At 47.3% G+C, this 13128-nt stretch overlaps 1 protein-coding gene across 1 annotated transcript in view; it reads right to left on the bottom strand.

Moving 5' to 3' along the window:
• POU2F3 (POU class 2 homeobox 3) overlaps window positions 1-13128 on the bottom strand; it is an 80198-nt gene that overhangs the window by 1512 nt on the left and 65558 nt on the right. The window contains exons 7-11 of the mRNA XM_053367342.1: window positions 11045-11186; window positions 9976-10112; window positions 8868-9029; window positions 4501-4567; window positions 1238-1370 (exon numbers count right to left, since the gene is read on the bottom strand). Coding sequence (XP_053223317.1) covers window positions 1238-1370; window positions 4501-4567; window positions 8868-9029; window positions 9976-10112; window positions 11045-11186 — 641 coding nt within the window. The remainder of the gene's footprint in view (window positions 1-1237; window positions 1371-4500; window positions 4568-8867; window positions 9030-9975; window positions 10113-11044; window positions 11187-13128) is intronic.

Here is a 13128-nt window from a genome sequence, read left to right on the forward strand (position 1 = left end):
TGCTTAACTGCTCACAGAGCTACAATTCCAAGTTCCCAGGATTCTTTGGAGGGGTGGTTATGTATTACAAAAAAGAGGACACATTTGTGCCGACTTCTACTTTTAAACTATGGATCGCTGTGACAACTCTGCCCATGAAAAAGAGGACATGGCCTGGAAAAAGAGGCCATATGGCAACCCTAAATGTAAAGACATGACAGAAAAGGAAAGGGGAGGGGGAGGGAAAAGGGAGAAGAAAAGGCAAACTCAAGCACTAAGTCCCAGGATTCTTTAGGGTAGCCATTTGCTTTAAATGTGTGTTATATGTGCTTTAAACATACAGTGTGGATCTGTACCAGCTGTTTCACCATGTGCCATTTTTCCAATTCCAAATTTGCCCTCAAGGCAAGACATTATGAAATTTTTTTGTACGGATTTTTTTTTTGGTGTGTGTGTATAATTCTTAAAGGCTGCAAAAGAGTCTTGTATTTCACTGTAAAAGGAAGCAGCAGCAGCAGCAGCAGCAGCAGCAAGGGAATGACTATTTAACCCCCTTCCACCAGGGATCAGCAACTGACTACCTAATAAGAAATTAATTAATTACTATCCGCCCAAAGCAATAAAACAGGCTGAACTAGCACACAGGAAGTTTTCAATTAAGGGCACAGTGGGCTCCCAAAGTCTGCACTTATCAGGTTTTGCTGCTTTAGTATTTTTTTAAATCGCTAATCACATCTGAAAAGTTACAGGAGGTTAACACAGAAAACACTGGACTGCAGTGGGCTGACAAGGACACTTTCCAAATTCTCTGTAAAAAGTGGTTACTCAAAGCATAGCAATTCCAGAGCATGGAGGCTAGTGTGAAAGCAACCTATTACATCTCCAGTGGGCATCCTTGTCCGACTTCAGGTGCAGTTCTGCAACTGTGAACTTTTCCAAGTGCAGCTGCTCATTTTCCTGCAAGCCTTAAAGCAGAAGACAACTGTTTCCCAGGAGTGGAAATTCAGCACCCGGGGGAAAGTCACAGTCACACCTGGCCAGATTGGGATTTTCAGTGTCCTCAGGTGACTCTGTATTATATTCTGCTCTCTTCTGCCTCCTGGCTTTCTTCACTGTCCTTTTATTCACATGATCACAGGGGAAACTCTGAGATTCCTGCATTGCAGGGGGTTGGACTAGATGACCCTGCTTGTCCCTTCCGACTCTACAATTCAATTATTCTTTTAACTGCAGCCCGCTCCCCCCGACATAGCCTTACCCAGAAGAGTTGAAGCTGGAGGAGTTGATGGCTGCTTTGGAGTTGCTCTGGGACATGCCGGGGCTGCTGGCGTGGAGTCCCGTGCCAGGAGACGAGGGCCGGCTGGAGTTCCCTGGAGAGCATGATGATGTCACTGTGTGAGAGAGAAAACTATCCTTAAAGAAAAACCCTTCAGGCCTTCTGGTGCATGCAAATAGTTGTGGTTTCTTTTGCATCTTAACAGTGCATTTGTTCCTGGTTCCTTTCCCCATTTCACTTATTCACTGTTCTGGCCCTTCTTTCCTAGGCCCTCCATTCAGTGGTGGCTGATGCCCATTGGGACTACTACTACTACTACTACTAGTAGTAGTAATAATAATAATAATAATAATAATAATAATAATAATAATAATTTAATTCTTGGTAGTGGCACCCGCCCTGTGGAATGCCCTCCCATCAGATGTCAAGGAAATAAAACAACTATCTGACTTTCAGAAGACATCTGAAGGCAGCCTTGTTTAGGGAAGTTTTTAATGTCTGGTGTTTTATTGCTTTTTTTAGTATTATCATCATTAATTCTGTTGGGAGTCACCCAGAGTGGCTGGGGAAACCCAGTCAGATGGGCAGGATATTACTACTACTACTACTACTACTACTACTACTATTATTATTATTATTAATTTACTATTACTATTATTATTATTGAATTTACATCCTGCCCTTGCTCCTCCTGGACCCCAGGGTGGCACATAGATACAAAACTAAAAACAACAACAAACGTTCCAAAACAGATTAAAGCATTCTACAAACAATGACAATTAAAGACATCTAAATGCAATTACGGTTAAAAACACCCTTCCCAAATGACCTTGGGGTTGCCAGGGACAGTATCCTTCAGCCACCAGTTGCCTGGGTAAACAGGAATGTTTTTTAATTCCTCCAAGAAATGAATGATGATGGGGACAGGCACACCTCACTAGGGAGGGCATTTCCACAACCGAGGAGCCATCACCAAAAAGGCCCTGGCAGGGTGGGATCCAGAGAGGCCATTGGTTGGTGGGAGCAGAGCCAAGGACTAATTCTAACTTTGTCCCCCCACCCTCCTGCTCCCATCTTCCTCTCAGCTGAGTTCCACTGTGGCAACACAGAGATTACAAAGGAGGAAGCTGAGAGCTAGTGTCCCCTTGCCCCCCCACCCTGGTTTGGATGTAAGCAAGAAGTCAAACAGGTATGGTGCTGGTGGTTGGTGGCTGTAATGAAACAGGGACTCGGGCATCTTACTCTTTGTGCCACCGGGCAAAGGAAGGAATTCTCAGACCTGCCTCTGCTGTGTTGTGGCGCCACCTCTACATTGGCCAGAGATGGTACTGCTGTTTTTTGGACCAGCCAGATCAGCTGACCTGTAGATCCAACAGGGGCCTGGCCGGCTCTATATAACAGTTGCTCTAAGCCATGCCATAGGAACGTAGGAAGCTGGCTTTGGCCAAGCCAGACCATTGGTCCCTGAAGTTCAGTGCTGTCTGCACCAGCATGACGAATCTTTAGCCTGCCAGACGTTGTGGAACTGCAACTCTCATTGCCATTGGCCATGCTTGCTGGGGCTGATGGGAATTGTAGTTTATTAACATTGGATCTAACAGATTGAGGTTGAATCCTGACAAGACAGAAGTGCTGTTTTTGGGGGACAGGAGGCAGGCGGGTGTGGAGGACTCGCTGGTCCTGAATGGGGTAACTGTGCTCCTGAAGGACCATGTGCACAGCCTGGGAGTCATTCTGGACTCACAGCTGTCCATGGAGGCACAGGTCAATTCTGTGTCCAGGGCAGCTGTCTATCAGCTCCATCTGGTATGCAGGCTGAGACCCTACCTGCCCGCAGACTGTCTTGCCAGAGGGTGCATGCTCTGGTTATCTCTCACTTGGACTACTGCAATGCGCTCTATGTGGGGCTACCTTTGAAGGTGACCCGGAATCTACAACTAATCCAGAATGCGGCACCTAGACTGGTGACTGGGAGCAGCCGCCGAGACCATATAACATCAGTCTTGAAAGACCTACACTGGCTCCCAGTACGTTTCCGAGCACAATTCAAAGTGTTGGTGCTCACCTTTAAAGCCCTAAACGGCCTCGGTCCAGTATACCTGAAGGAGCATCTCCACCCCCATCATTCTGCCCAGACACTGAGGTCCAGCACCGAGGGCCTTCTGGCGGTTCCCTCGCTACGAGAAGCCAAGTTACAGGGAACCAGGCAGAGGGCCTTCTCGGTAGTGGCGCCCTCCCTGTGGAACACCCTCCCATCAGATGTCATAGAGAAAAATAACTACCAAACTTTTAGAAGACATCTGAAGGCAGCCGTGTTTAGGGAAGCTTTAATGTTTAATAGGTTATTGTATTTTAGTGTTTTTTTGGAAGCCGCCCAGAGTGGCAGGAGAAACCCAGCCAGATGGGCGGGGTATAAATAATAAATTGTTGTTGTTGTTGTTGTTGTTGTTGTTGTTGTTGTTGTTGTTGTTGTTGTTGTTAGGAGTCTACACTGACTGGCAGCCTCTCTCCAGGGTTTCAGACAAAGGGTCTTTCCCCTTTCCAACCTGGAGATGATAAGGATTGAACCTGGGACCTTCTGCATGCAAAGCAGATGCTCTGGCACTGAGTTACAGTCCTCTCCTTGACAGTGAGAGTTGTTTGACAGTGGAACGGACTCCATTTGCAGGTTGTTGGTTCTCCTTCATTGGAGGTTTTTTAAGCAGTGGTTGAATGGCCATCTGCCATGGATGCTCTAGTTGAGATTCCTGCATTGTAGGGAGCTGGAGTAGATAACTCTATGATTCTATGATTCATAGCCCCTCAGTCTGAGTAGTTTGACCAGTGGAGTAATGATGCAGATTTCCTCATCTCACCTCCCTACCTCCTTAACTGCCTGCTCCAGAACCTGCCCTCTGGCCTGTCTGTCATCACACCCTTCCATTTTACCCTGTTGGGCTTTCACAGCCCAACTGCCCATTACAGTACCAATGGAAAGCCTGCGGCCAAAGATTTGGCAGGTTTGCTTCAAGACGATATATATTCATTCCTTGTCCTGTGCCCCTAGGCAAGGTCTGAGCTGTGCAGAGGAATATCCCTGCAGGGCCTGAGGCGCCAAAGGCCTGAGGCAAAAGACAGGCAGGTTCCATGTTCCCTCCCCAACCCCATCCCACCTAGAGAAGTGGATCAGAGGAGCTGAATCATGGAAGGAAAAAACAGAAACAGAGAAACGTTCTCCTGGGGGGGGGGAGAGAACCCCCACATACCTGCCCCATGCATGGTGCTGTGAACAGGAGTGACAGAGAGGGGACCCAAGGATCCTGAGGTAGAGACCTGGAAGAGAAAAGCAAACAAAAGAGGATCATTTGGGGTGATGGGTTAAAAGATTGGCCTTGGTTGGTTTGTGCACTGCAAGTCATATGGCTGGTGCTTAGAAAAAACACACACAAATAAGCAGTCACCTAGCTGCTGTGCTAAAGGAGCCTCAGATTGTTCAATGAGAAGCTCATTTTTGGCATCATCTGCACTGTACATTAAAACACGGTTGGAAATCTGGACACAAAATCTAAAATAAATAATTTTTGAGCTGTTTTAAAGGAAATACGTCAAAATATAGACTGTGGCTCCCTCCACCAAAGAATCCTTGGAAGTGTAGTTTCTTAAGGGTAAGCGTCGTTGGGAGACCCCTGTTCTCCTCAAAGAGCTGCAATTCCCAGAGTGGTCTAACAAGCAATCCCTCTTCACAGGGAACTCTGGGAGATGTAAGTCTGTGATAGAAATGTGATGCTGCTTTAAATGTATAATGCAGGTGGTACTTAGCCATGCCTCCTTTTTATTTAGTGGGAAGAAACTCCAATGAAAATCCTCATTATTACATATTTTACATGGCTGTTTATTTGTACATATTTTTAAATTTTATCTATGGATGTTTTATGATGGCCAATACTTGTAATGCCTAATAAAAGTTTGGCAAAGGTTCCTTCCAACTCTACATTTGCTGCTGGACTTAGATGACAATTTGCTCAAATGGTTCAGCAGCCGGAGATGATAGTTGCTTCCAGATGACCTTTTTTAAATAAAAAAGCATTAATTCTGATTGGTTTGCAGGGAGATGAGATGACACTGCCTATTTCAGGAGCCTTCTGATTTGTTGTAGGGGAGGTTAGAGGAGGTTGTGTCCAGGCAAGCGTTCTGTCCCACACTGTCTAGTGAATTTCCCCATCCCTTTCCTCAAAGCAAAAAGATTCAGGTAGGGAGCCGTGTTGGTCTGATGAAGTATATCTGAAGAAGTGTGCATGCACACGAAAGCTTATAACAAGAACAAATTTAGTTGGTCTCTAGGTGCTACTGGACATTGTTTATTTATTTTTATATATATCTCAAAGCAAAAAGTCTACCGTATTTTTCGCTCTATAACACGCACCTGACCATAACACGCACATAGTTTTTAGAGGAGGAAAACAAGAAAAAAAAATATTCTAAACGAAATAGTGGATGTATGATTTTTGTGGTTCATGCTGTGGCCACAGACATGTGATCTGACGGTGAGTTTGGGGTAGCCCAATTCAACAATCCTGAGGATCCATGTGGATCCATGCTTTGTAACCACGTTTTTGCACCACTGCGGCCCCAGGCAACAGTGGGTGCATGATTTTGTTGGTGCAAGCTGTAGCCTTGGACATGCTATATGATCTGATGGTGAATTTGGGAATACCCAGTGCAAAAATCCTGAGGATCCATGTGGATCCGTGCTTTGTAACCACGTTTTAATTGGGAAGGGAAGGAAAAGCACTCAAGGGACATGGAACACGCGTGGGGTGGGTGGAGAAGGATGCTGTTAATAATGCAGAAGAGGGGTATAAGAGGAGAAGGCTCCTCTCCTCTCCTGCTTTGCTCCTTTAAAGGCTCTGCTTCTCTCCCTCCTCCCAGGCTCGCTGAAAAACTTTGCTACTATTTAGCCAGCTGAGTGGGGAGGAGAAGGGACAGAGAGCCTGCTTGCGAAAAGCTTTGCTGCTATTTAGTGAGCTGTTCTCTCCCTCCTCCCCGGCTCGCTGAAAAAAACAGCTCTGGACTCGTGTAAGCAGCTCCTCTCCTCTCCCGCTTTGTTCCTTTAAAGCAAGCAGGCTCTCTGTCCCTCTCTCCTCCCCACTCAGCGGCTCTTCTCCTGCCATGGAGCCATGGAGGAGGGAAGGAAGGGGAACCATGGATCCTCTGCTCACGATTGCAGCAGATCCCCCCACCATCTGTAGGCATTCGCTCCATAACACGCACAGACATTTCCCCTTACTTTCTAGGAGGAAAAAAGTGAGTGTTATGGTGCAAAAAATACGGTATTTTGAGGGGGGTTGGGGCAAGGTGTATTTGTTGCGCAAGAGCTCCCCTTCGACAACGATTGCACAACATGGATTTGCTGACACAGGAGAGGATCCCACCTGAAAATGGAGAGAGCTTGAGAGCACCCTGTGCTGTGCTAGAAGCAGCTGCCTTGCAGGAAGCTGTGTGAATGAGTCATCCTCAGAGGGTGCTCTCCTCTCTGAGTCAGTCCTGGTGAATCAGGGAAAAGGTGCTCTTTCCATTTGCTGGGGGCCTTGTTAATTTGGAGCGATAGCATCTCAGGAAGCTGGCTGACATTCCGGCGACGGAGACTCTTCGTCACAGTTTCAGTTGGATCCCAGCCTTTTTCCACGCAGCATTTCTAACAGGCTTTTAAGCTTTTTACCTGTACCCCATCTCAGTAACACTTCCAACAATCTTGCAAGGTAGGCCATGGCTGTTATTCCCATACTGCCTCTGTGTGTTTGTGTTTGGGGAGACGGCAGTTTACTGAGGGCTGCCAAGAAACTTGAAGCAAGGCCCTTGTGGCTGACAACTCATCATGAGCCATTATATTGTCCTGGCTCTCCTGCCTCGATCCCCTACGGCAAGCCATTCCTTTAGAAGGAGCTGGCATGCTCTACCCCAGCAACAGCTGCATTCCACTTCAAAGTGTGTTTATACACTAACGCTTCGCCCAGTGTAAGGTGAGGACCACACAGAATCCAGCTCATGCCAACAGCAACAACTCTCTGGCCATTCACACAACCCACTTCCACTCGTTCCTTCATGTAGGTGCATGTGCAATTCAAATTGCTTTCTAAGAAAGACAGAGAGGCAGGCAGCAGCTGCGTGGAGCTACGCACCCGCCACCTGCAAAGCAGTTTTCAACAGGGAGAGGTGCTCTGTTGGCTCTGATACACCAGGAGCACATTGTTGGTGACATGGAACATGATGTTCAAAGCACAGTCTTTGTGTGATACTCCTGGCTATTATGTACAAACAAGTGGCTTTTCACCATTCAGACCTCGAATCTATCCAGCTTAGCACTGCCTGTTCTTGCAGGCTCTCCAAGCTGACATTTGCTGCCTGAGGTCTTTGTAACAGGACATGCCAGGGACAATGGGATGCGGATAGTCCAGCTTCTGTGAGAGAAAGGACAGGTCAGCTTGGTTTATAACAGCTTTCCTCAATCCAGGTGTTTTGGAACACAGCTCCAAATAAGAAACAGCAAACTTTGAGTTGGAGACAACTATGTTCCCCTCAGACTGGACCCAGGTTAGTTAATGACATACCCCCCAACTGTCCCGCTTTAACTGGGACATCCCAGAAGCTGAGATTTGGATGCTGGAATGACGGACAACAGAGCACTGAGATCGCTTTGACATTGCCAGGGATGCACCCTTCTGGAAAGCTGTGCTGGCTGCCTCAAAGGGATGCACCAAAGTGCCTTGGTGGATCTTGCAGAGGGGGAGAAGGCAGCCTTGGCTTTGCAGTGGCGGCAGCAGTGAACTGGCAAAGGTAAGGCGGTGGGTGGTGGGTGGCAGTGGTGAGCTGAGTCAGCCCGGGCATGCTTGTGGATGGTGCTGGTGGGTCAAGGTGGCATGGGTGGATGAGGGGGGAGGCAGGGGCAGCATGATGGGGGTGTGTCCTGCATTTGGGACAGAAAATGTTGGAGCATATGTAATGAACCTAAGTTAGTCATGTCCATTAACTTCAGTGGGCCACTGCCAGTAGGACTAGCACTGGGTACAACAACAATTCCTGGGCACAAAGTGAGAGCTCCACCACCTAAATTTGCCCAGGGGTGTCTGTGTAAAAGTGGGGTGCAGGTGGCGCTGTGGTCTAAACCACTGAGCCTCTTGGGCTTGCCGATCAGAAGGTCGGCAGTTTGAATCCCCGTGACGAGCTGCTCAGTCCCAGCTCCTGCCAACTTAGCAGTTCGAAAGCACACCAAAAAATTCAAGTAGATAAATAGGTACCGCTCTGGCAGGAAGGTAAACAGCGTTTCTGTGCGCTGCTCTGGTTTCAGTGTTCCATTGAGCCAGCAGTGGCTTAGTCATGCTAGCCACATGACCCGGAAAAACTGTTTGTGGACAAATGCCGGCTGCCTCAGCCTCTAAAGCGAGATGAGCGCCGTAACCCCAGAGTCGTCTGCGACTAGACTTAACTGTCAGGGGTCCTTTACCTTTTTTATCTGTGTATAAATTAGCACATGCCAATTTGCAAGAAATGTGCGTTATGGGCATCTGCCTCAAGTCCTTTAACTATCTAGCAATGCCCACTGGTTGCCAGTCCCCTTTGGCGAAGGAGCTCTTACCAGTCTGGAGTTGTAGAGGGGTGATTTGATTGGGGAGGGCATCGGGCAGCTGATGCGCTTCTCTTTCTGGCGCCGGTTACAGAACCAAACCCGGACCACTTCCTTCTCCATGGACAACTGTTCTGCAATCATGGAGATCTCCTCTGAGCTGGGCTTGGGGTTCTGAAGAGAAAAAGGCTGAAATAAGCAACACCATCCACAGCACTTTATTTCTTCGTATATACATAGAAAGGTAAGGCTGTCATCATGCTACAGCTCACAGATCACTGGATGGCTCAACCTGCAGTGATCTGGGGATGTCTGACTCCTCCACTCCCCCAAATCAGCTCAATTTAGTTCAGGACTTGGACCAGTCGAATCCTGCACACAGCCCTAGATCATATAGTGTTGCAAGCACCTAATCTCTGTGTGTTGAGAGACTCTGGGGGCTCCTGCACTTACCCAGGGTTCAGTTTCCTGGGAATGAAGGTCTAGGGAGACTGTGGTATCTTTAGGACATATGGATTTATTTACACATGTAGACGACCTGAACATAGGATGAAGGGCCTCACAGCATTTACACTCCATCAGAACTTGTCTTCCTTTTAGGTTTCTAGGGAAGCCGAATGCCACATCTTTGGGTCCAGCCTCTGGGTCTCCAGCTTCCAGCATCAGCATCAGCAAAAAACTGTCTCTCACACAGCACCCCTTGTCCCTTTGTTCTCCCTCCTAGGCTGACATGGCATCCAGGAAGGTGAGGTGGGAAAATGCCCACCCATTTGTCTCCATGGCAACAGAGCAACCTCTTTGGACATGCAAATGGAAGTACTTAACTGGCTAGCCAAGACCATTACCTGAACAAAAGGAACTGGTTTCGTTGGTTTTGCATCCTCCCCTACTAGATTCTTAACCTCACTGGCTACAGGATCACAGGCCTGGAAGGAATCCATGGATGTCATCTAGACTGACTATTTTAGGATGGAGGAAAACCTAGAAGGACCAGTGGGGTGAAGTGATGGAAGGCATCCCTTCTTGCTTCTCATCACTTGCCTTGTCAAACCTCCAGCCTTATATACCTCCCCATATTATGCTCGACGGCTAAAAGCAGCAAGTGGATTGTTTCTCTTACGTCTTGGAACCGTTTCTCCAGCGTGGAGCGAATGTTGGTCTCGATGCTGGTGCGTTTCTTTCTCTTGCGGCCAAACATCTCGCTCACAGATGGGTAGGAACTGGGTGTGCTCACGGAAGAGTCCAAAGGGGAAGCTTCTATGGAGCAAGGAGATAGGCAAACCATTTAATTCAAAGCCAATATATTGATGTGTGCAAGGATTATGGCAGAAAACTGACAATTTGCTTTACTGCCTGATGCTGCTAGGAGCTGGAGTCCAAAGCATCTAGTCACAGGTTCCCAAGCTCTGATCTCAGGTCTCCTCCCCCAATCTGGTGGCCTCCAGATATCTTGGACTGCAACTCCCATAAGCACCAGCCACAAGACTGTTACCAAAGGTTGGGCTGAGCTTCCCACCACGCCCCACAGAGACATGAGTGTGGTGTAGTGGTTAGAGTGTCGGACTAGGACCCAGGAAACCTGGGTTCAAATCTCCACTCAGCCAGGAAGCTCAGTGGGTGATCTTGGGCCAGTCACTGCCTCTCAGCCTAGCCTACCTCACAGGCTGTTGTGAGGATAAAATAGAGAGGGGGAGAAGTATATACACCACCTTGCGCTCTTTGGAGAAAAGGTGGGCTGTATAAAAAATATTTTCAGACACCCCTCTTTCTGTTTTTGTTCTGCTTGACATCCAAACTGAAGCAGAGTTCTGTTGAACTTGAAAGCTGGCGTCTTACTTTGCAATGTTCTGTTTGGATCCTACACTCACTTTATTCTCTCTCCGTCTTGGGAGACAATCACACCCTCTATTGCCCCCTAGTGGGACAATGATGTATGATTCATGAGGGATCCTGTTTCCTTCAGGAAAACAAGCACAGCATCTATTTATACCCTACAATCCTGCCAGAGTTTGAAAATCTGAGAGGGGAGGAGACACAGCTCTCCACCCCTCAACCCATGCTGAAACAGTAAAACAAGCTAGACCAGGAAATATATATTTTTTCTTTTTTTCTTTAAGCAAACCTGCGAGAAATGGGAGCTCATTCAAATGCCGGCTTGCAGAAGAAGATGAATTGAAACACCAACCTACCTGCATCGCTCAGCCACTTCTCCAGCAGTGGTTTCAGCTTGCACATATTCTTGAAGCTCAGATTGAGGGCTTCAAAGCGGGAAATGGTGGTTTGGCTGAAGTCATTCCCATAGAGTTTCCCCATGGCCAGCCCCACATCGCCCTGAAGGAGGCAGAAGAGGTCATAGAATCATAGAATCATAGAGTTGGAAGAGACCACAAGGGCCATCGAGTCCAACCCCCTGCCAAGCAGGAAACACCATCAGAGCACTCCTGACATATGGTTGTCAAGCCTCTGCTTAAAGACCTCCAAAGAAGGAGACTCCACCACACTCCTTGGCAGCAAATTCCACTGTCGAACAGCTCTTACTGTCAGGAAGTTCTTCCTAATGTTTAGGTGGAATCTTCTTTCTTGTAGTTTGGAACCATTGCTCCGTGTCCGCTTCTCTGGAGCAGCAGAAAACAACCTTTCTCCCTCCTCTATGTGACATCCTTTTATATATTTGAACATGGCTATCATATCACCCCTTAACCTCCTCTTCTCCAGGCTAAACATGCCCAGCTTCCTTAGCCGTTCCTCATAAGGCATCGTTTCCAGGCCTTTGACCATTTTGGTTGCCCTCCTCTGGACACGTTCCAGTTTGTCAGTGTCCTTCTTGAACTGTGGTGCCCAGAACTGGACACAGTACTCCAGGTGAGGTCTGACCAGAGCAGAATACAGTGGCACTATTACTTCCCTTGATCTAGATGCTATACTCCTATTGATGCAGCCCAGAATTGCATTGGCTTTTTTAGCTGCCACGTCACACTGTTGGCTCATGTCTAGTTTGTGGTCAACCAAGACTCCTAGATCCCTTTCACATGTAGTGCTTTCAAGCCAGGTGTCACCCATCTTGTATTTGTGCCTCTCATTTTTTTTGCCCAAGTGCAATACTTTACAGGAAAGGGAAAAGGCACCAGAGGGGAATCATAGACTTGTACAGCTGCAAGACACCCAAAGCATCATCTAAGTCCAACCCTGGGGCAGTTCTGCAGTCGGGGAGCTCCCTCCTCACAGAGGTGGGTCTGGCATCTTTGCTAAACAGCTTTCCGCAAATGCTGAAGATGTCCCTCTTTGACACCTGAGATGTGTGTTTTCAGGGCCTGCCCTATTCCTACAATTGTAAACTGTTTTTAATTCTGAACTTTAAGTTGTTGTAAGTTGCCCTGGGACCTGGTGGCAAAGGGCAGGTTAATACATTTAACAAAATGACAACAACCATCTAATCCAGGGATCAGCAAATGTTTTCAGCAGGGCTGGTCCACTGTCCCTCAGACTATATTTTGGGGGGAAAATGAATGAATTCCTATGCCCCACAAATAACCCAGAGATGCATTTTAAATAAAAGGGCACATTCTACTCGTGTAAAAACATGCTGATTCCCAGACCGTCCGAGGGTTGGATTTAGAAGGCGATTGGACCGGATCCAGCCCCCAGGCCTTAGTTTGCCTACCCATGATCTAATCATACCCAACTTAAGAATACTACTACTGATAACACAATGATAAGAAAAAAACAGGATCTTCTTATTGAAACCCACCCCTTCAACATAGAACAGGTTTTGGAGGAGTGGTAGAGAACCAGAAGTTTCTGAATTCCAGCTCCCTTTAGCCCCAGCCAGCATGCCCAATGGCTAGAGATGATAGAAGTTGCAGCCTCAAATCACCTGGAGGGCCACAAGTTCTCCACTTCTGAGTTAAAACACCAGGCATAACCAGCGTTCAAAAAGCCTTGGCAAAAGATTTAACCAGACAGTAAGGATTAAAGTATCAGCACTCGTTGTTCTTCTATGGCAGGAATGGGTGTTGTTGGACTCTAACTTCCATCAGATCTTCCATCAGAGGCATGAGGTTTACAAAAGCGCCCCATAAAGGGACCGCAGAGGCCATAGTTGCAACCACTTTTGCACTATAAACTTTTAAGGCAGATGGAACATGCATAGCCCCCTCTGTAAAGAAAAAGCGTAATAGAGCGTAGATAAGGGCTTTGCCCTTATTTTGTAAGTATGTGATATGCGCTTTCCATCCCATATTATGCTGGAAGTAAATTCCTAGGTATTGAAATT

This window comes from Podarcis raffonei, chromosome 15, assembly GCF_027172205.1.
Source record: "Podarcis raffonei isolate rPodRaf1 chromosome 15, rPodRaf1.pri, whole genome shotgun sequence".
NCBI classification, from domain to species: domain Eukaryota; kingdom Metazoa; phylum Chordata; class Lepidosauria; order Squamata; family Lacertidae; genus Podarcis; species Podarcis raffonei.